Source organism: Prionailurus bengalensis, chromosome B1 (assembly GCF_016509475.1).
Source record: "Prionailurus bengalensis isolate Pbe53 chromosome B1, Fcat_Pben_1.1_paternal_pri, whole genome shotgun sequence".
Taxonomy (NCBI): Eukaryota; Metazoa; Chordata; class Mammalia; order Carnivora; family Felidae; genus Prionailurus; species Prionailurus bengalensis.
This window is the reverse complement of record NC_057344.1, coordinates 164,914,779-164,937,977: the sequence shown is the minus strand read 5'-3', so window position 1 is coordinate 164,937,977 and position 23,199 is coordinate 164,914,779. Positions and strand designations below refer to the sequence as shown.

Below are 23,199 nucleotides of genomic sequence, written 5' to 3'. Positions count from 1 at the left end.
GCTTTTTTTTTTTTTTCTGAATAGGTGCAGATTTCATAACAATTTTGGAGAGTGATGCTTCTAAGCCCTATATTGGGAACAATGACTTAACCATGTGGCTAGGGGAGAAGTTGGGTTTCTATACCGACTTTGGCCCAAGCACAAGGGATCACACGTGGGGGTGAGTGTACTTTGGGAACACAGCCCTGAAGACCAGGAAGCTTGGGCTTAGAGCGGAAGGTTGATGTTCTCATTCCTTTGTCCTATGAATATGCCTTAGGGGTGCTTCCTGGGAGGGATGAGAAGGTGCTGAAGATAGCATATTCCGTGACTGTTTTTCATGGTGGCCCAGCTGCTGGATTTTTTCAGTTCTTCAGCATTATAAACCATTCAGTGTAGGAGCTGAGGGTTAGCTAAGCGTGTCTGACCTGGATGCTGTCCTCACGGGGCTTACATTCTGGTGTGAAGAAACAGAAAATCAATATGTACACATGGAAATAAATAGGAATTTGACATCGTGATAAGGGCTATGTAGAAAAGGAACATGACTGGGTAGGAGGGGCAGGGGATGCTGAGGGATGGTCAGGAAGGTCTCTTTGCAGACCTCACCATGAGGAGGACCCAGGACCTAGCCGTGGGCAGTGCTGAGGGAACTGCCAGTGCAAAGACTTGAGGCAGGGTTAGGCTTGGTGGGCCTGAATGTGGACACTGAGGGGGAACCAGTAAGAGATGAGGTCAAGGGCAGGCCCTTGATCTTAGAAAGTCACATAATCCATGCTGGGGACTGAGGAATTCAATTTTGACGGGAAACCATTGGCTGCATTTTAAATGGGAGCCATCTGATCTGATTTACATTTCAAAAAGATCCTTCTAGCTGTTCCTAGAACAGCTCGTTGGGGGCAAGGATGGGAGCGAGCAGGGAGACAGGTGATGAGGTAGGTGCACTAGCACAGGTGAGAGATGACAGTAGGAGCCGTGGTCATGGGGAGAAGGGGGGTGGGCAAATTTAAGACCTACTTTGGAACAGAGCTGACAGGACTTACTGATGGTTTAGATGTCAGGGGCCAGGAAGTGATAAAAGACAACATCTATGTTTGTTACCCAAATACCTGATAGGACATGTTGTTTAATGGGACGAGGACAACTAGGCAGAGCAGACAGATTGTGCTAAATTTGAGATGCCTGTGGACAGTCAAGTGACATCTAGTAGGATGTTCTGTGCAGCATGGAGGGCCAAGTGGGACAGGGTAAGCTGGACATGTGCACAGATTCAGGTGACATCACTGTAGAGGTCATCCTGTTGGAGGGGCTCCATGAGGGGCCAGAGAGAGTGCATGCAGCCAGGGACCAGGGAAGAGACCTGGCTGAGGTCTGAGCTCTGCTCATCCTTTTTATATATAGTTCTTTGACTTAGAGTGAGGTAGAACATGTTTTCATATCTTTATTGGACAGTTTATAATTCCTAATTTTGTAAATTGTTACTTTGTGTCCTTGCTGGCAGGATTGTACATTCCCAAATGTGTTGATTAATATTAGAACTATTTATGCAAATATGTTGCCAGAGTAACAATTTAAGGAAAATAGATTTTGTGTATTGCTAACTCTGCCCTTTTTGTGTCTCCATAGTATTTAATAAAACGGAGTTGATGGCATTGTGCTTAGCGACATAAAGAGATATGCTAAATAGCAGAGATGCAATGTATTGTCTCAGACAGCCATATTAGTGCTTTGAGCACATCCCTTTTTAACACATGTGCTTAGTCCTGTCTCCATGATATGGTGGGACCAATAATGATGCACATGTTTCTTTTCATTCCAATGCAGGATTATGGTTTTGTCCCGATACCCAATTGTGAAGTCAGAGCACCACCTTCTTCCATCACCAGAGGGCGAGATCGCACCAGCTATAACAATGACTGTTAACATCTCGGACAAACTGGTGGATTTTGTCGTGACACATTTTGGGAATCATGAGTGGGTTTCTTTGGTCTTTCTAATAGTACACAAATGCCAAGAAATATTATTAGTACATTACTTTGATTTCAACGCAGTGACTTTTCTTTTTTTTTTCCTCCCAAAGTATTTTTCCTTATGTAGCTGGTTTTAAAAAATGAAGCATAAAACATTTGTGGGTGGTCCTTAGAGATGGTACGGGACAGCAATGATGGCTGTGTTAGCCAGCAATGGCCGAGCAGGTGCTGTGCTAAGTACATTATTGCATTTAGTCTTTACTCTGTATAATGTTAGTACCATTATAGCCCCATTTTACAGATAAAGACTGTGGACTGAGAGAGGTTAGATGACTAGTCTGAGAGTGTCACCCAGTGAGGCATTAGGTAGACCTAACTCAGAGCCTGCCTGTACTTGGGACCATGTAGTAAACCGGACTACAGAAAAATGAAATATTCTTTTCCTACAGGATTATTACAGTTGGAAGTACTGTTAGGATTTGAGGGTACTAAATGATACTCTGTTTTCCTCATGTTTTCAGAGTCCACTGATGGGTAGGTAGAGGAATTTGGCAGGGACATCAAAGTATCTCTTAATTCTGATAAACTTATGTGGATGGCATGGCTTAGTTGTGTCTATGTGGACCTGCTAATTCATCCGCCAATAATACATGAAACTGCCCCAAAGCAGCCGACCCACCAGCAGGTGCAATGTCTGCCTTGTCAAACTCTCCCCTTGGTAGAGAGAATATCCCAGAAATACCCTGTCTGCAAACTGGCAGGCTCCAAGGAGAAGAGAGAGGAAGGACTTGAGACAAGCATGCCCAGTTAATTCTGCCAAACTCAACTAGTTAGGAAAGTTTTCCCCAAGTGTAAAAGGTGGGAGATAGAGGCCAGACATGGTTTTCTAAGCAAGTCCTTCTATAAGGAGACATGAGGAATGGGGAATGAATTTTATCCCCAAAGGATAACATTTACAACCAGTGACTTAGTACTGAATAAATCATGAATGATGCTAACAATGTAATCTAAAAACAAAGATAAAAGTATATAATTTGTACTCTGCCATACTAAACATTCTGTAATAATAATTGAAAACGGTAACATAAAGTACTATAATACAGGGCATATAGGTCCTATCCACGTTCATGACAAGAGGCCACAGAGCTTTGAAGTCACATACAGTACATTAGAACAACATGGTTGTACTATAAGTTTCACCTAAACAAAACTAATGTGTCTGCTACCTTTATTTTCCTGTTACCTCGCTTTTTTCTCACAGCATCATGTGGCTCTGTGAAGGTATACTTGAATATTTTCTGAACGAAATCAGACTTAGCAATACAAACAAACCATCCAAATGTAATTATGTGAGCCATTCACTCACCAGACTCTTGCTTGTCTTAGAAATAAAAAGGGTGTTCAGAGGACAGATGATATAGATGATGGTCCATGTCTCTTTAGAAAGCTATTTGAAGAAATGCCTCTGTTTCTCTCAATAATTTTCATGTAGCAAGCACAGGCATTCCAAAATCATTCCACTGACCTTAAATTGCCCTGGGCTTAGCTTTTAAAAAATAGCACTTTTATGATTAAAGTTGCAAGGTCTTAACCTGAGAAACAGTTGAATAAAGTCCTTCCCATTTTTCCTTTGCTTTTCCCCCTTGCCCTCTTCAACCCCCTCCAACCTCCAACATGTAAAGAATAGACTTGAAAGAGAAGACTAAAGATAGCCCTCAGAATGTGTTTGGAAAAGAGGAGGAAAGGATTACCTTTTCTAACTTTCTATTAACTACATATTTTTAAAAAAAATTTTTAAACTTCGAGAGAGAGCAAGCACTAGCAGGGGAGAGGGGCAGAGAGAGAGAGAGAGAGTACTTGTGTAAGTGGGGGAGGGGGAGAGAGAGAGAGAGAGAGAAAGAGAGAGAGAGAGAGAGAGAGAGAGAGAGAGAGAGAATCCCATGCAGGTTCTGCACTGTCAGCACAGAGCCAAACTTGGGGTTTGAACCTACGAACTGTGAGATCATGACCTGAGCCAAAACCAAGAGTTAGATGTTTAACCACTTAACCAACTGAGCCTTCCAGGCGCCCTCTATTAAGTGCATATTTAAAGCTCTCTAATCAAAACCACACTTTTCACATGTTCTCACTTATTCACTTGATTTACTAATACACACACACACACACACACACATATATATACAATGACAATGACAGCAGTGACAAAGCTCGCTAACATTTACTGAGGACATGTAGCACCAGGGAGGGAAGTGGTGTGTTTGAGTGGTTAAAAGCATGAAATTCCAGAGCTTGGAATCAGACAATCTGGTTTGAGTACTAATGGAAGGTGTGTCCTTCACCAGGTTATTTAATCACCTTGGGCATCAGTTTTCTCATTTGTAAATCAGGGGCAATAATCCATTATAGGGTTCTTGTGAGAAATATTATCTCACGCAAACTACATGAATATAGCAAGTGCTCCATTAATACTGGCCATTGTTATTAAGCCAAATCAGATAACCCTAAGTGTAAGGTGTGTTGGGCAGCTAAAAAAAGAATTCATTCATCAAACGCAGATCAAGCATCTGCCGTGTCCCAGGCACAGTGCTAGTTGCAGTCTTTCCCCTTAGAGCCACAGTGCTGTGTCACTCCTTAGAAGCCCTGTCCATGAACCCTGTAGCCTTCCAACAGGTGACATGAAGACGTTCATACATTGAAGGATTCGTGAAGCCATCATTCCATATTTTCATTTGCCTTTGTTTTCTACAATACTAGATACAAAATTCTTACTGTGAGTAAATATTTAGAGATTTCGTTCTCTACTGATTATGGCATAGAAACACGAAGTCATATTAGGAATGAATTATGGAATGCTTATGCATGTTGTTAGCTGATTCAACGGGATTTTTAAAATTATCGACTACACAAATACCTCTTTACAACCAATAAATAGGAAATAGCAGCGTTCCTTAGAAGCATTTAGGTATACACCCTAACTAAAATCAATGTTGTTTTATGTAATTAACTGAGCCACCAGTCCATCACCACTTTGTTTTCTGTAACATCAGAAATGTACAAAGAAGAAAGAGTACAGAACCGGTAGTCTGTAGTTATACTTTTGGTCCTGCTGTAACATAACCTCAGTGAGTTCCAGTCCTTTTATTTCTGAATGGGATGAAATTATTTTTTCCAGCCCACATTATAGGGTTTTGGGGCTGATCACATATTAACCGATAAGGAAATATAAAATGTGTTCTCTCTCTTGCTCTCTCCCTCTCTCTCCCCCATCTCCTTTCCTCTCCTTTCTTTGTACTCATACATATACTATTTACTTTTATTATCATCACTGGATAAAATTTATCGACTGAGAAAATATGAAACCAAATTCATAGATTATTTCCCAATATATTGCTAATATATTTGTATGAAAACACTATCTATGGTACAGTGACCTTGGAATTCTCTAATGGTACAGTGACCTTGGAATTCTGTAGACCAGATTTGAATCCCAGTTGTGTGTATCAGAAGGAACAGAATTCACTGCAGACCTAAATAAGGGACTATTTACCAAGAGGCTGGAAGGATCAAAAGAAGAGATAAGAGATACTATAGTATTCAGGAAGAGGGGCCACAGGCAAAAAGAATGCAGCTAATGGGGAAGAAATACCACAACTTCTCTCTCCTTTTTATCTCCTACTGGTGCCTGTAGTTGACCAAACCTAACTGGAAATCAGCAGAAAAGGGAGCCCAGGACATGAAATCTGCCTGGGTTAGCTTCTCAGGGCACAGAGAAGGACTGAGAACAGATCCAGACAGGGCAGTTGGAAAATAACCATGGGCGTGTTACTTAATCTCATTTAAAAATAGAGCTAATGATGAGCACTGGGTGTTGTATGGACACCAATTTGAAAATAAATTATATTTAATATATAAAACAAGAAAAAAATAGAGCTAATGCCTGCGTCTCAGTTATTGTGAATATTCAGTATCAAAGATATTTAATAAATGGTCATTCTTTTCACTCTTCTATTTCTTTTTTTTTTTTTTTAAATTTTTTTTTTTCAACGTTTATTTATTTTTGGGACAGAGAGAGACAGAGCATGAACGGGGGAGGGGCAGAGAGAGAGGGAGACACAGAATCAGAAACAGGCTCCAGGCTCTGAGCCATCAGCCCAGAGCCCGACACGGGGCTCGAACTCACGGACCGCGAGATCGTGACCTGGCTGAAGTCGGACGCTTAACCGACTGCGCCACCCAGGCGCCCCTCACTCTTCTATTTCTTAAGGTATCTTTGAATGGTACTCAGCTGTCTATACATTCTTATCTAAGCTTAGTTCTGCCTTCAGATCCTACCTTCCTACATCAATGAGTTTTCTCCAATATTCTCAGTACTTGGTGATGTCTATCTGCCTTTGTCACTGTTTTTTGCCTGTTTTTTTTTTTTTTTTTTAACCGAACAGTCATTTATTAGCTACTTTTCTCTATAAATGCCTGTGTTGGTTCTGCTGCCTATTTGCTCTTGGATCCATTCCTGGCTCGTGTCCCTCTTGGCTACACATCACAGGGAACCACATTTCCCAGAGTCTGTTGCCTTCTGGCTGCTGGGTAGGTTTAGCTAATGGAAGACATTAGTGCAAGGCTGGAGAGCAGGAGGAGGAGAGAAGAAGAGGTGTTTCTCATTCTCTCTCTCTGCTTTCTCTATTGTTTCTGGCTGCAGCTGAGTCTCTCCTGTGACTCTAACTCCTCCTTAGATAGCCCCAGCAACCTCTGGGCTGCCTCCTCCATGGCTGGCTTGCAGACGCTGGGAATATCATCTCCTGTTGTTGTCCCTCTAGCCCAACAAGTGGTACTGGTTGCTAAACTCTGGTTGCCTCACTGATTCCTGTTTTGCTTCCTATCAGCTAGGTAACCAGTTTCCTATATTAAATTCACCCTGTTCGAAACACCTAGAGTGGTTTCAGGTTTCCTGGCTGGATCATGTCAAATATGATATCCCTATTTTTCCCCAAACAGACCAACTGTAAAACCCTCAAAAGCATGATGTACCTACCTAATTATCTCAGTTACACATCAGCGGTGCGTAGACTAATAGAAGCCTCATGTTTAGCCAGGATTTGACCAGGAGAAACTCGGGAGGCTTTTAGTAAGTGTTCAGTTGATGGAGCTGAGTAGGTTACATAAGCCTGGTGTGCTCTGTGAGTGTTAGGATTCTCTCTCTTACCAGTACTTCTTGCTCTTTTTAAATTCTATTTTATTATTATTATTATTATTATTATTATTATTACCTCCTAGTCTTTAGCAGTAATACTGGTGATCAGGTCTCAGATTACTGACATAACTTCTTCTGACGAAAAGTTGAGCAAACGCTATTTTAGAATAGGTATTTAAATCAACTTGACTCCAACTAGTTTGTGGGGAGAGATCATGATCTTAGTCCAAAGTCTGTCAGCCTACCCAGCTGAAGCACTGGGTCTCTGTCTTGTTCATTGGCATAACATTCAGTCATTTGCCCAAGTAGGAATCACTCGGGTTGTGTACTGTTTGAAGATCCTCTTTGGGAACTTAGATACCTAGTACTTTTAAAAAATGGTCTTGCAAGTACAGTGATGAAGTACATTTTTTTAAGAAGTACATTTTTTTTTTTTTTTGCATTTTAGAGATGACCTTGATAGGAAACTTCAGGCTATTGCTGTTTCAAAACTACTGAAAAGCAGCTCTAATCAAGTGATATTTCTGGGATATATCACTTCAGCACCTGGTTCCAGGGATTATACACAGCTCATTGAACACGGCAATGTGAAGGTAACATAATCTTAATAGGATTTCTGATTTCCTAACTAAAATGTTTCTTCTTCACGTTAAAAAAAACCCCAGTGCAACAATTTAATATGTATTCTGATTATATACTGCTGCATAGAAAACCAAGAAACATAGGGGCTTTAAACAGCAGCAGTCCTCGGTTGCTCACAGATCTGCAGTTTGGACAGGGCTGGGAGGGCATAGCCTATCTGTGCTTCATATAGAGATGTGGCTCAACTGAGGACTGGAGGATCCACTTTGCAGATGACTCACAGGGGGCAAGTTGCTGTTGGCTGTTGACCAGGAGCCCAGTTCAGGCTTTGGGTGCGAGGTCCTGGGTTCTCTCCATGGGCTAACTTGGGCTTCCTCCCTGCAGATGGCTGGGTTCTCAGAGTGTGTTTCAAAGAGAACCAGGAAGAAGTTGTATTGCCTTGTATGACCTAGCCTTGAGTTACATAGTGTGACCTCTGCCATCATCAGAAGCCGGCTCACATTCAAGGAGGAGAAACAGAAATCCCATCATCTCCATGGGAGGAGAATCAAAGTCACATTATAAGAATACCATATGGAAAGTGGGTTATCGTAGCCATGTTTAGGAACTATAATCTGACACATTATGCAAGTTAATTATGATGTTGAGTGTAAAAGATAGAATGAAATATATAGAGAGGCTGGCTGATCAGCTATATAGGGCCTCACTAACTGAATTTAGTCCTTACCTGTTTGGGTCCAAAACCTGAATTTGTCAGTGTACCCAGATATAATCATGCTCTGGGGAACTGACACACAAATCAAATCCTTGAGACATACATACACTAGAATGCTAATAAATGCAGTGACTTATAATGAGAAATATAATTGTTATATTCCATTAAGTCCTGTGTAGATTTCTTGGTCCTTTACATTTTGTTTTCAACTTCATCTTCTTGAGATATTTGCAGAGAAAAAAGCTTACCTATGTTACCAAGTGCTTGGAAAGACATGAGAAAGAGCATAGTATGAATAGGGTTTCTACTGTGGCTTAAATAGCAGAGAACTGTATTTCTTTTTTTTAATTTTTATTTTTCTAAACATGTTTAAAAATTTTTTTTGATGTTTATTTTTGAGAGAGAGAGAATGAGAGAGAGAGAATGAGAGAGAGAGAGATAAAAACGTGCACAAGCAGGGGAGGGGCAGAGAGAGAGGGAGACCCAGAATCCGAAGCAGGCTCTAGGCTCCCTGCTGTCAGTATAGAGACTGATGTGGGGCTCAAACTCACGAACTGTGAGATCATGACCTGAGCCGAAGTCAGATGCTTAACCAACTGAGCCACTCAGGCACCCCTTATTTATTTATTTTTTTAATATTTAAATCTATTTTTGAGAGAGAGAGAGACAAAGCCTGAGCAAGGGAGGGACAGAGAGAGAGGGAGACGCAGGATGTGAAGCAGGCTCCAGGTTCTGAGCTGTCAGCACAGAGCCTGATGCGAGGCTTGTACTCAACAACCGCGAGATCATGACCTGAGCTAAGGTCGGATGCTTAACTGACTGAGCCACCCAGGTGCCCCTTAAATTTTTTAAAAATATTTTTTACTACTGTATTTCTTTATGTAAAATTCTGGGCAGGTGATCCAGTCCTGGTGCACTCCATGGTTTCAGGAATGTGTTCCTTCTATCCTGTGGCATCACTTTACAAGGTTTCTATTCCCAAATTTGCCTCATGGTCCACGATGGCAGCATCCATGTTCTAGCTAGCAAGATAGAGGAAGGGATTAAGAAGGGGCTAAGAGTGCAAATTCCAGGAAACTGACTTCCAACACCATACTTACATTTCATTGACTGGATGTATAAGAAGTCAGGAGGTACACTCTTAAATCTTGATGATACACCCAGCAGCTAAAAATACTACAAGCTGGGGAAAAAGACAGTCAGATATCGGGGAGATGAGTGAATCTCTGTGACAACGGATAAAGCAGGAAGTGGAGTCAAGATGGACCCACGATTTTGGCTTTGGTCAGAGGGTTTATGATGGTGACATTATTAAAGAGAATACTGAAGGAAGAAGAGCTTTGCAAAGATGATAATAAATTTAGCTCTCGGCTAACTCAAGGCATCTGTGGGATATTCATGGAGATGTCCAACAGGCAGCTGGATATATGGATTTGGAATTGAGGAGAACAGTCAGGACTAGAAAATAGATTAAGGAACTGCCACCATCTAGGTAATCGTGGAAGCCTCGGAAGTGGATGATACGGCTACTAAGTTAGAGAAGTGTAAAAGGAAGGCCAGAGAACCTCTGATAAAGTTGCATTTAATGTGGCTATCAGGGTGCCTGGGTGGCTCAGTCGGTTAGGTGTCTGACTTCAGCTCAGGTCATGATCTTGCAGTCCCTGAGTTCGAGCCCCTTGTTGGGCTCTGTGCTGATAGCTCAGAACCTAGAGCCTGCTTCCGATTCTGTGTCTCCCTCTCTCTCTGCCCTTCCCCTGCTTGCATTCTGTCTCTCTCTCTCTCTCTCTCTCTCTCTCTCTCTCTCTTTCTCTAAAATAAATAAACACTGATGTAGCTATCATGGGGATGATGGTGAGAGAAGAGAAGGGAGATTATCAAAGATGTATTTATTTTGGGGAGCGCGCAAGTGGGGGAAGGGCAGAGAGAGGGGGACAGAGGATCTGAAGAGGGCTCTGCACCGACAAGCCCACAACAGCAAGCCCAATGTGGGGCTTGAACTCACAAACTGCAAGATCATGACCCCAGCTCAACCGACTGAGCCACCCAGGTGCCCCAGGGAGTTTATTTCAGAAGAGAGATTAAAGAGAGGTCAGAAGAAAAAAAGGAAATCCTGATACGTGTGGAGTCAGAGGCCGTATTGATTACTTAGCACTGTGTAACAAACCACTTCAAGCCTTCGTGGCTTAAAACAACAGTAGTTTAAGACTCCTTTGATTCTGTGGGTTTTCTGTTCTTGCCTGGGTTCACTCGTATAGTCAGCTGGTGGCTGTGGCCAAGGTTCGAAGATGGTCCCATTCACATGCCTGGGGCTTCAGTGCTGGTCAATGGCTGGGCCTCTCTCTCCATGTGGTCTCACTAGCCCAACAGGTGCCTCATTTACCAGCTGTGTGACCTGGGGGCAAGCTATTTAAAATTTCCAGGCCTCAGTGGCCACATCTGTAAAGTGGTGAGAGTAATGTCTGTTGTATCACAGGGTGGATATGAGGATGAAATATAAGATAATGTCTGCAGGGCCCTCAACCTTGTATGTAGGGGGCACTCAGGAAGTGGGAGCTCTGTATATGTATATGTACTATGTGCATCTGGCTGTACGCATTAAATCAGATAAGATAAACGTGTGAGTACATAGTCTATAAAGTATAAAAGAATGTTAGATGACCATATTGGGCAAGTCTAAGAAACAATTGGGTCCTAATAAGAGAAGGAATTCGTATAGTGTGTGTGTGTGTCTGTGTGTGTGTGTGTGTGTGTGTGTGTCTGTGTGTGTGTGTGTGTGTGTGTGTGTGTGTGTGTGTGTAAGGGATATGGATGGTGTTAAGGAAGAGGCATTTTATTTGATTTTTATTTAATCCTCTGTTGGTTACCACTATCATGGTCAAAAGCTGTGTCAAGACTGGCAGTGAATTCTCATATAGCTTTTTCTATTAGGAAGTTTATTAATGCGGAGAGGAGTTTTAATCATAAATGCTTGGATGAACAGATTTTTCTCTTTAAGAAATGAGTATTTGAATTCTGCAGTCTTAAAATTTGACAGCATCTTTTTAAAAATCTAATAAAAAACATGACAGTTAAACATATTCATAGTTTATGGTTCCCAGTATATACAGCTGAATGACTAAATTTTTATTTCTTTCCAAGACAAACCAAACAGTACTCTTTCAATTTTATCCGCTTTTTTCATCATTAACATTTTAACGTTTAATTTTTAAAATGTAGTATAATTTTTCCATGTATGCAAAGGCATGTAAATGGGTTGAGTGTGGCATATAAATAATAGTAAAGATTAACAAGCATCTATGTGTTCACCACTAAGCTTATGAAAAAAATGAAGAAATAGGTAATAAATGTGTTTTCTTTCAGTGATTTAAAAACATATTTTAAGTTAAATTTTAATAGTAAAATTGAGAAATGATCAAAAGTGACGTATATTTTTTATTGATAGGATTTTTAAAAAGAAGGAGATGGAAATTTGTTCAGTATAAAAGCTCCATATTTAGTTTCCCACCACATTACAGAAAAAGAATATGTTTATGTTCTGCTTCTCTATGAAAATAACACTGGTCTTAAGCTTTCAACATCTAAAAGACTCATGGTTACTCCCCAAATGTGTTTATTTCCAATGATTCAATTTAACAAACACAGATTGAGCTCCTGCCGAATGCCAGGCTTCGTGCTAAGTACCAGGGCGGCAACGTGATGAAGGGTCCCTCCGCTCAGGAAGGGGAGGGTGGAGACCTAGAAACGAATAACTGTCCAGAATGGTGTAGCTGGTGTGTATAAAGTACTGCAGGGCATGAACGATGAGGATGCGGTAAATCCTGCTTGGGATGAAGGACGTGGAAAGCCACAGGAAGCCAGTGCCTGTATTGCTGATTCACCTGCCTAACCCTCTCTGTAGACCACCTTCACCTTTGTGCCCCCAGCACCCAGTAGAGGGCCTAGATGGGCACCCAGTAGGTGCTCCAGGAATGTCTGTAGGGTGAATAAATAATTTGGACCTTGACAGATCATTAGGAGTGAGGCAGAGAAAACAGCATGCACAAAAGCATATTTATTACTGTCCTTCACACATTTCCTTGGCAATTCAGAATAGAGCACTGTTTTTTATGCTTTAAACATTCTCTTCTCTGTTCTTTATGTAGGATATTGACAGCACAGATCGAGACAGATGGTGTGAATATATTATGTATCGAGGGCTGATCAGGTGAGCATAGGTTTTTGACTGTTGTTGTTTTATTATCTATTACGACTGCGATCTTTTGGGTCTATCCCGGAAGGAAAAAACTTTACAGACGTCATTTTGTGACTTTTTAGACACATTGATTTGGCTAGTTACACGGTTTAACCATTTTTTCAAGGCATGGTCTAATGATATAAGAAAGAATACATGACAGAGTAAATTAAGCTTGATTGCATAAAAAGGATACTGTGTAAGTTATTAAGCATGAGAAACACATATTAACACATGTTAGGAATGCTCCCAGTTTTGACTGTTTGCATGGTGGGAACATCATGGACCATGGAATAAGTTGAATCCCAGCTTTGCCAAGTTCTAATCATGTAATTTGGGATAGGTTAACTCACTTGTTGGAATCACTACTATATTGTGGTGAGATCTCTAGGTAAGTTATATTTTTTAAAAAATCACCCCATATCAAAAAGTGAATACTATCCACATATGCATATATTAGGGTATGTATATTCCAAAATAACATACCTGAAGGATCTTAAAATTCAAATATGGAACTTTGTAAATCCGTTTTGAAAGTAGTATTTCCTTTAAAGAAGCCGAAGCAGTTTTAATACCAAAAAAGGGACTAGTCATTTATTCTTGGATTCACTCATTTATTCAACAAGTATTTATTAAATGCCTGTTACGTGCCAGGCATTGTTCTAAGCAGTGAGGCTGTCACGGGAACCAAACAGAACCCTTGACTACCATACAGCTTACATTCCAGTGGAAGGAGACAGAAGGTAAGCACCGAAGAAAGAGAAGGGCAGGTGGTGGTAAATGTGACGAAAAGATGAGTGAGGCCAGGTAAGAAGGATGGGGATGGAGCGTGCAGGCTGAGGGGTGGCTGTGGTGTGATCTTTAGGGTGGGCAGCAGCCTGGAAGACATGAGGAAGGTCACCTGCGTATATCCTGTGACGAGCACTGCCAGCAAAGGGAAGAGCAGGTACAAAAGTTTGAGTGGCACATGCCTGGTGTTGGTTGCCAACAGTGAGGAGGCCAGCGTGGCTAGAATAGAGAGAGATGGGAGGTGACATGAGAGAGGTAAGTGGGGACAGATCCTGTGGACAGCGGATCGATTCACAGGTCCCTCCACTTACAGGGTTCTTCAGTGGAGGGAACATGCTGGAGACAGTCCCCGATGCTCACAGCTCTCTCCTGCTAGTACACAATCTGTTTGGAGATATTTGGCCCGAGGTCCCTAACTACCCTCCTTGGGAAAGTGCTGGGAACTCTGGTGTGGGCTTCTATGAATGGGCCTCCCTGGGCCTTTGACCCTCCTCCGCACAGAGCACTTCATCACCCAGAGGTGTCCTGGCATTGGCTACCTGGTGAAGTTAGGGGCGATGTTGAACTGATCACCCCTAAGTAACATTCTAAGATCTGTGGTCCACATTTATGGAAGAAAACAGTTGCCTTCTAGGGATGATACAGAATCACAGGGTCAGCTTCTCTCCCGTTGGAGACATGGCTTGTTCAGTTATGAGTCATAGTCTGGTGAAAGCAAACCATTATGTCCAACTGTTCTTTACCTTATTTGTCATTCAACAAGTATTGGTGGAACATAATGTATGCGGAACACCAGGGGTATAAGTAGTAAATAAGACAGAGAAAGATCTGTACCCTGGCAGGAGAAAGAAACACAATAATTCCATGATGTTGTATTTTAGGAAGTGATGAGTGTGGTGGGGAAACATTGAGCAGGGTAAAGAGCATCCAGAGTATGGAGGTGGGGTGCCATTATAAGTAGGGGATTGGGTAGGTCTTACTGAGAAAGTGACACTGGAGCTAAGATTTAAAGCAGTGGACCATGTGGCTATCTGAGAGAAGACCCCTCCAGGGACTAGCTAGTGTAAAAGCCCAAAGACAGAGTGCCAGATGTATCTAAAGAAAAGTGAGGCTAGTGGGGCTGGAGTGTGTGTAGCTAAATGGAGGTGGGAGAAGAGGTAAGGGGAGTATATGGGCAGGGAGGAAGGCAGCAGGTCACGAGTTCTGTGGACTCTAATTAAGAACTTTGGCCATGACTTAATATAATGGTGACCTTTATTAGGTCCTGAACAATTCTACGGGTTCATATGCTTACTGGGGTGAGACAAGGAGATGCTTGAGATGTCAGGATCATTCTGGTTACACTAATAACTCAGAAAGTCCAAGAGGCCCAGAACATGCCCACATGGCTGCAGGACAGACAGGTCGACTATTATTTTGGGGTTTCCAAAGGGTTAAGGTGGGGGAGGGAGATGCTAAAGTACTAGTTTTGTAACATGTATATCAGATTGAAAACATTGTTTCTGTTTACATTCATATCAAAGTGGTTGTTTTCATGGGAATTTCTAGAAAACAGTTTATGATATAGACCGAAATAGGTATAAATTGAAGTTGTAATATTGTTAGTTGCCAAGGAAAAGTGCTGTTTATAATACCAGTGCCCATAATAGCTAATCATTTGGCTATGTATACTTGTGGCCCAAGACCTTTATCACCTTTCCTTGGAAGAGTTGGGGAGCAGATTTTTATATATAAATATTTACACATATATGCTAAATATAGCTGGGTGGCTTAAACAACAGAAATGTATTTTCTCACTGTTCTGGAGACAGAGAGAGTGGGCACACGTGCTGTGTGGTGTCTCTTCTTAAAAGAATGAGAGTCCTATTGGATCAGGGTCCCACCCCCTGTGACCTCATTTAACTTAACTACTTCCTTTGAAACCCCATCTCCATATAGGGCTATCTTGGGGATTACAGTTTGACATATGAATTCAGGGGATGATACAAACATTTAGTCTATAACAGATGGAAATGTAACAGAACTAAAACCAAAAAAGTCCTAAAATGTATATGAAACCACAAAAGACCCTAAATAGCCAAAGCAGTTTTGAAAAAGAAACACAAAGCTGGAGGCGTCACAGTTTCAGACTTCAAGTTATATTACAAAGCTGTAGTGATCAAAACAGTATGGTCCTGGCACAAAAACAGACACATAGATCGATGGAACACAACAGGAAATCCAGAAACGAACCCGCAACTCTATATGGTCAATTGATCTTCAAAAAAACAGGAAAGAATATCCATTGGGAAACAGACAGCCTCTTCAACAAATGGTGTTGAGAAAACTGGACAGTGACATGCACAAGAATGAAACTGGGCCACTTTCTTATACCATACACAAAAATAAATTCAAAATGGATGAAAGACCTAAATATGAAACCTGAAACAATAAAAATCCTAGAAGAGAGCACAGGCAGGAGCTTATCTGACTTTGGCCATAGCAACATTTTTCTAGATTTGTGTCCCGAGGCAAGGGAAATAGAAGCAAAATAAAAAGCTTCTGCACAGCAAAGGAAACAATCAACAAAACTAAAAGCAACCTGCTGAATGGGAGAAGATATAGAACATACTTGCAAACGACTTATCTGATAAAGGGTTAGTATCCAAAACATTATATAAAGAACTTATAAAACTCAATACCCCAAAGACAAATAATCCAACTAAAAATGGGCAGAAGAAATGAACAGACATTTCTCCAAAGACGACATCCAGATGGCCAACAGACACATGAAAAGACACTCAGTATCACTCATGAACAGGGAAATGCAAATCAAAACTACAATGATCACCTCACACCTGTCAGAATGGCTAAAAGAAAAAACACAAGAAATAACAAGTGTTGGCAAGAATATAGACAAAAAGGAACCCTTTTGCACTGTTGGTGGGAATGCAGACTGGTTTCCAGCCACTCTGAAAACAGTATGGAGACTCCTCAAAAAGTTAAAAGTGTAAGTACCCTACGATCCAGTAATCATATTTACCTGAAAAATACAAAACACTAATTCAAAGGGATACATGCATCCCTATATTTACGGCAGCATTATTTATAATAGCCAAATTATGAAAGCAGCCCAAGTGTCCATTGATAGACGAATGGATAAAGAAGTGGTGTATATACACAACGGAATAATACTCGTCCATAAAAAGAATGAAATTTGCCGTTTGCAATGATGTGGATGTAGCTAGAGGGCCGAGAAAGACAAATACCATATGATTTCACTCATATGTGGAATTTAAGAAACAAATAAAAAACAAGCAAAGAAAAAAGAGAGAAAGGCAGTCCCAGAAACAGACTCTTAATTATCGAGAACAAACTGATGGTCACCAGAGGGGAAGTGGCTGGGGGAGGAGGGATGGGCTAGACAGGTGATGGCGATTAAGGAGGGCACTTGTCATGATGAGCCTTGGCTGATGTATGTAAGTGTTGAACCCCTAGATCGTACACCTGAAACTAATATTACACTGTATGTTAACCATCCTGGATTTTAAAATGTAAAAAATACCCAAATTAATGAAGTTAGAGATTACTGTTTTTCAGTTTCTGTCCATAAGACCAATTCTGTAAACGTTATCTCAATCATCACTCAGTCAAGCACTTAATAAAAACTTATGGACAATGAGAAATCCCTCGTTTTAGTAGATGATTTGGTTGTCAGGTTCCTTATCTTCAAGGACTTTTAGAAGGACCTTGAAGGCAGTGTCCATGAAAGGAGTTAGAACGTTGATCTTAGATATTTGAGCAATAAAAAACCCTAGATTCACTGGACAGAGTGACCTAGAATTACAGGGTACCGCACGGATTTGGGACCTGAGCTTAGTAAACACGTCAGCCTGTCAGACAGCTTCCACCCCATTCCGATGCTGCCGTGGCTCTCCTTGTACCCTTCGTGGTGCGCAGACCTGCTGCCTCTACTTGTCTCAGCTCTGGGTTCCTGCCTCTATTTTGTACGTAGGTACGGGTTTTGTTTTAAATGTTTCTCCTACTACTAGTCTGGCTCAAGCCCCCACCAGCATTCACCGAAATTATTGCAGTGGCCTCCTACCTGGTCTCCCTTCTTTCCCCCTTTCCCTGGAGTCTATCCTCTACACAGTAGCCACTGCATTTCTGCACAGAATGCCTTGGATTGCCATCTCACTGTCGGAAAAATATCTGAAGTCTTTCCAGTGGTCTGCAAGGAAAGTTGTATCGTCTACTATCCCCAGCACCCATGCAAACTCACCCCCAAGGTGTTTGCCCGTAGGCACTCCACTCTGGTCATTGTGGAACTGGCCCTCAAAAAAGCCAGGCACATTCTCCTTCGGGATGTTTGCATTTGCTATGCCTTTTCCCCAGAGCGCCCATCCTCCAGTATCCGTACGGGGTTGCTCCTTTACTTCATTCAAACTTTTGCTCAAATGGCACTCGGTCAGAGCAGTATGCTGTGAGCATTTACTCTAAGATAGCAGCCTCTGCCACTGAGCATTCCCTGTCCTCTTTACTCTGCTTAGCCCCCTAGGGGACTTCGGCCTTTTCACCACCTGATAGAGTGTACACATACATATTTAATCTGTCCTCCTCAGCTAGAACGAAAGCTCTATGAAGGCAAGGGCCTTGTTTTGTTCACTGTTTATCCCAAATACCTGGAACAATGCCTGTATGTAGTAGGGACTCGATACATCTTTGTTCCTCGAATAAGTGAATAACTGAAGCTGATAGGGTATTTTTTAGAGAGACCAGATATAAATAAAATAAAATAAAATAAAAATGAATTCTTGGTTGCTTATGGTTCCCTCATTTTTCCATCTGGGCTTCTCTGTAACTATTTGGATAATACCTATAAAATGCTTTGATTTCCTGAAGAACTGACAACTCTAAGCAAAAACAGGATGTGCAGTTTTTTTCAGACATACAAAATCTTTTCTATTAGACTTGTAAATGTGGATGAAAATATGCATGTGGTATTTGAATTTTAAAGGTAAGAAAGAATTTAGGCATATGCTGCTGTCATTGTGGAGAACTTCTTTTCTCGATGCAAAATATAATCGTGTGATAGGCAATTTGTAGAGACAGAATATTCATTAGTGTATGTTTAGTTAATTAAGCCTGGGTGCATGTTCCTGATTCATTTATATAGTAAAAGCAATGTTTTGATAAATATTTGGAGTAATAAATCAAGCTAATTGTAGTGATGTACAGAGTAGAGTTATAAATGGGAAACTGGCTTAATAATGCAGGTGTTATCTATTAGATCTCATCAGATTTCTATTTGGTGATAAAACCTTTGCAAACCATTTCTATTTCTGCCACAGATTGGGCTATGCAAGAATCTCCCGTGCTGAACTGAGTGACTCTGAAATTCAGGTGGCCAAATTTAGGATCCCTGATGACCCCATTAATTATAGAGACAACCAGAAAGTAGTCACAGACCAGAGGGCAGTTCCTAAGGAAATTCATTTCAATCCTAGGTGAGTGAATTCTTTCATGTTGTTGACTACAGTTGAGGCACCACATCCCCTTTACAGACCTAAATACTATCTCACAATGAGCTCCGAATTATGTATGGTTCTAGAGGTTCATTCAAGGTAAGGGATCTCATGGTAAAAAAGATACTATCCCACTTGGTTTGAAGTTATGGTCCCTGCTTTCTGGGATAGAGAAACATGTTATGGTCTCAGGCTCAGGTGAAAAAGATCACATTGGCATCCTCTTCATCACCATCACCATCAACACTATCACAAGAGTGAATCTGTGAGTGTTCTGTGTCCCAGGCCCTGTTCTATGTGCTTTGGGTATTACCTCAACTAATCGTCATTGGGTTGGTACTCTTGTTGTCCTCATTTTATAGGTAAGTTCAGGCTGAGGAACATGAAGTAACTTCATTAGGGTACATAGCTAGCGAGTGACAGAGCTAACAACTGGGGAGGAAGCCTGTTAGCATCGTTAGGTTGCTGAGATTCTCAGCTCTGGCTGCACGTGCCACTCACGTGGAGAGCCCCACCCAGACCGACTCAGCAGGACCTCTTGGTGGTGTCAGCTTTGAGTTTTACAAAATCGTTCCCCGTTATTCAGATGTACAATTAAGACTGAGCCTGCGGAGAGTGGATAATTCGTTTTCACCACAGAGATTCTAGCATGTGAAATATATTGGATTTTGTTTAGTTCTGAATAGAGGCTATCTGAGAAATCTACTTGCAGCAAACTATGTGCTTTGGAGTATGTGCTCTTTTTTCTTCCTATGACTAGATAATGAGAAGAAATGTTTGCATAAAACCAAAGCCAGAACATATCTATATATGTTATTATTATTTGATATATATACTACTTTTACCAGCTAGTCATTATGGAAACTTCTCAGACTTCATTTTATTTGCCTGGGTGGGGGGGTGTGGTGTTGGTGATGGAATTTATCCATTTTCTTTTTCTTCCTTGTCTCTCCTTACAACAAGAAAAAACTGTACCGAAGTATAGGGAACACATGTAAGAAGAGCTACAGTCAAGTCTTTTTTATTATTTTTTTTTTTTTTAAGAGAGAGAGTGAGGGGCAAGGATAGAGGGAGAGAGAGAGAGAATCCCAAGCAGGCTCCACACCCAGTGCAAAGCCCAACCTGGGGCTCGATCTCACGACCGTGAGATCATGACCGGAGCGGAAATCAAAAGTTGTATTCTCAACTGACTGAGCCACCTGGGCGCTCCATATAACCAAGTCTTGATTGCTTGCATTACTGTTTGATCTCTTCCCTAGTGTGTGAAATGTGCTCATGAACGGCATGGGCTCTGGGGTCAAGCTACCCGGTTCCAATCCTCACTTTTGTCAGAAACAGCTGGGTAACTGCAGGCAAGTTGGCTAATCCCTCTAAGCCTCAAGTTTCTCACCTGCAAAACGGGAAAAATCGTAGCACCTACCTCCTAAGGTTATTTGAGGTCTGACCGACACCTAGAGCTCTTAGAATAGTGCATGGTGATACATGTGGGTTTTTTCCTGTTCATACATTTGTGCTGACCGTGTGCTCTTGGCACATTTCGATAAAATTGTTTAGAAAAAAAATAGTGCATGGTGAGTGCTTATTAGGCAGTAGATACAATAGCAACAGTAATATTTATAGTAGTCGCAGTAGAAGTGAAATAGGAAGTTTTCTTCCTTTTGTCAACTGAGGTGGCTTCTTATATGGAAGCTAGAAAATCTAGGAAGGAAAAAGGTCTCCCTGTTTCCTTATTCTCATATACCAGGAGTGTGGAGAAGTCCAAATAAAATATTTTTAGCTAATCACAACTGCAGACTGATCCAAACCACCTGTGAAGGGAGCTAGATCTGTTTTCGCACTCAGTTTAATTATGAAAATAACAGAAGCATAAGTAGAAAGCGTGTCTTAATTTAAAAATTCCATATATATATGTGTATATATATATATGTGTATATATATATGTGTGTGTGTGTGTATATATATATATATATATATATATATATATATATATATGAAGATGTATTAAATAAAGTCAACGAATATTGAGTTCACCAAAAATCCCATTCTTTAAGTCAACAAGTACTCATTGCCAGGCCTGAGGCCAGGCCTGGTGCTAGATACTGAGGACAAAATGGTGAATAAGACCAAATTTTTGTCCTATGGAGCTTATGTTCTACTGGGGAGACGAGCAATTCAGAGGTTATCACTGGTAATAGTTTTGGTGCATCTCTGCTTTTTATGTGCATATATATCTATATATCACACAATTATCCCAACTTTATAAATGTATGAATCATATATGTATATGTGCATATGTCTGTATAGTCATTTTATGTATTAACCTGATTTTTTTCATCCAAACACTATATGATGAGCTTCCTTCCATAGCAATATATTCTTCTGAAAATATTTGTAAATGCTTCCATAATATTCCATTATATGGATGTACCAAATATAGCTAACCAAATGAGTTGTTTTTGCTCATTTATTCTTTTCATTATTATAAGAAGTCTTCTGGGGACTCCTAATTAGAACTTTGGGCACATCCTTGATTACTTCCTTAGGACTCAGTTCTAGTCATCGCAGATCAGAGGTGCTATTTTAATATTCCTTATTATTGTTTTGAGATTACAAATTAAACAGACCTCCTATCTCCTGTATTATGAAGGTTATTTGGATGCTGTGATTGCTGATGAAGAAAAGGAAGTCAGTGGCTTCATTTGCTCATGTCTTAGGTTCCTTTCTAGTGCCTTTTATATTTCATCATACCAACAAGAGCTATAGAATTAATTATTCATCAGTAAAGTAAGCTGTTCTTCTGTAGCACCTGTAGAAGACTAAGAAGTTGAAATTGCAAGTAGATTGCACGTGCATTAATGTAACACGAATAACATTTCAGGTTTCATGATCCCCTCATCCATAAAATGGATATTTTGCAAACTGAACACTAGAGAGAAAATCCAGGCTTATTTTCGGCCAATGTTATCAACTAATAATTCTTAAATGGTTGTGCTTTTGGAATGATTCATATACATGGAAAGAGGACTTCAAAGGTTAAAATTTTAGTCTGCCTTTCCCATATGCATGAATCCTTTTTTATGTCTTCATTTACTGATTTGTAAATTGATCACATCTCTCTTGGTTTTATGATAGGTAAGTAAAACCAAAGTAGATTATGGTTGAAATTTTATATAAGAATGTACCTTCATGAATGGTTTTTACATGTCAGTTACATGTGTTTTTGTTTGTTTGTTTTGTTTGTTTTTGTTTTTTAGATTTGGATCCTATAAAGAAGGACACCATTATGAGAACAATCACCATTTTCATATGAGTACTCCCAAATACTTTTTATGACCTATTTAAAACAGGATTCATTGACTGAACAAGTCTGTGGAAAACAAAAGTATATAAGAAGAGAGATGCATGAAAATGGGAAACTACACACAAAGAACCTCAGTTTTGAAAAAATATGGTATTTATGCAGTGGGAAATTCTATCAATTTATTTAAATATCTTACTAAATAAAAGCATTTCTCCAAATTGCTTTTCTTAAATTTCTGATAAAATATAGAATGTGGGGTAATAGAAAGTTTTAATACTAGAGACAAAAGAATAAAAAATGCCTTACCTTTTTAATGCTTAAAATAGAAAAATTGATTTACTGATGAGCTAGAAGGACTACTTACAAACATTAAACCCAGACTTATTTTCCTCCTGGGACAAAGCAAGGAAAAAAATGTTTAACGATTAAGTCTAATTGTTAGAAGAATAATGTGTCCATATAACTGTTGTTAACTCATCAGGAGAAGCATGCCCATCACCATTCTTGCTGGAGCTATGATAGAATCATCTGTCTTTTCTCTCATGGCTGTACGTGACACACTGTGGTGTTATCTGCAGTCAGGCCCCGGCTGTCAAGGAGCACACCTCAGCACACAGGTCCCACAGAATGCATTTTCTTCCCTAGAACCAAGCAGGTAGGTGATGGAGAGAATTCAGCCCAACAGCACCATCTCTGTGGGGAATAGTAATTTAAATGTTCATGGGGGCACATTTCATCTTAGAACTGGAAAGGGCCCTAAATCTTGTTTTATCTTTTGGGATAGAGATCAAAAAATATGAGAGAGAAATTCAGAGGTTTTATGTCACAATCTAAGGGGCTTCCTTACATCTATTTAGTAAACATGTACTGAGCACACTGCCATATTCAAAATATTATGTCCCTCGGGTTTTAAAATGTATCTACATGATACTTTCAGGGA

General features: G+C 40.5%; 1 protein-coding gene across 2 annotated transcripts in view; it reads left to right on the top strand.

The window, feature by feature from the left end:
• The window catches only part of CWH43 (cell wall biogenesis 43 C-terminal homolog), a 57,406-nt gene extending 34,929 nt beyond the window's left edge, over positions 1–22,477 (top strand). For both annotated transcript variants that reach the window (XM_043572690.1, XM_043572691.1), the window contains exons 11-16: positions 25–160; positions 1,804–1,953; positions 7,586–7,730; positions 12,577–12,638; positions 18,785–18,940; positions 22,213–22,477. In XM_043572690.1, coding sequence (XP_043428625.1) covers positions 25–160; positions 1,804–1,953; positions 7,586–7,730; positions 12,577–12,638; positions 18,785–18,940; positions 22,213–22,291 — 728 coding nt within the window. In that variant the 3' untranslated portion in view covers positions 22,292–22,477. The remainder of the gene's footprint in view (positions 1–24; positions 161–1,803; positions 1,954–7,585; positions 7,731–12,576; positions 12,639–18,784; positions 18,941–22,212) is intronic.
• The last annotated feature ends 722 nt before the right edge of the window (positions 22,478–23,199 follow it).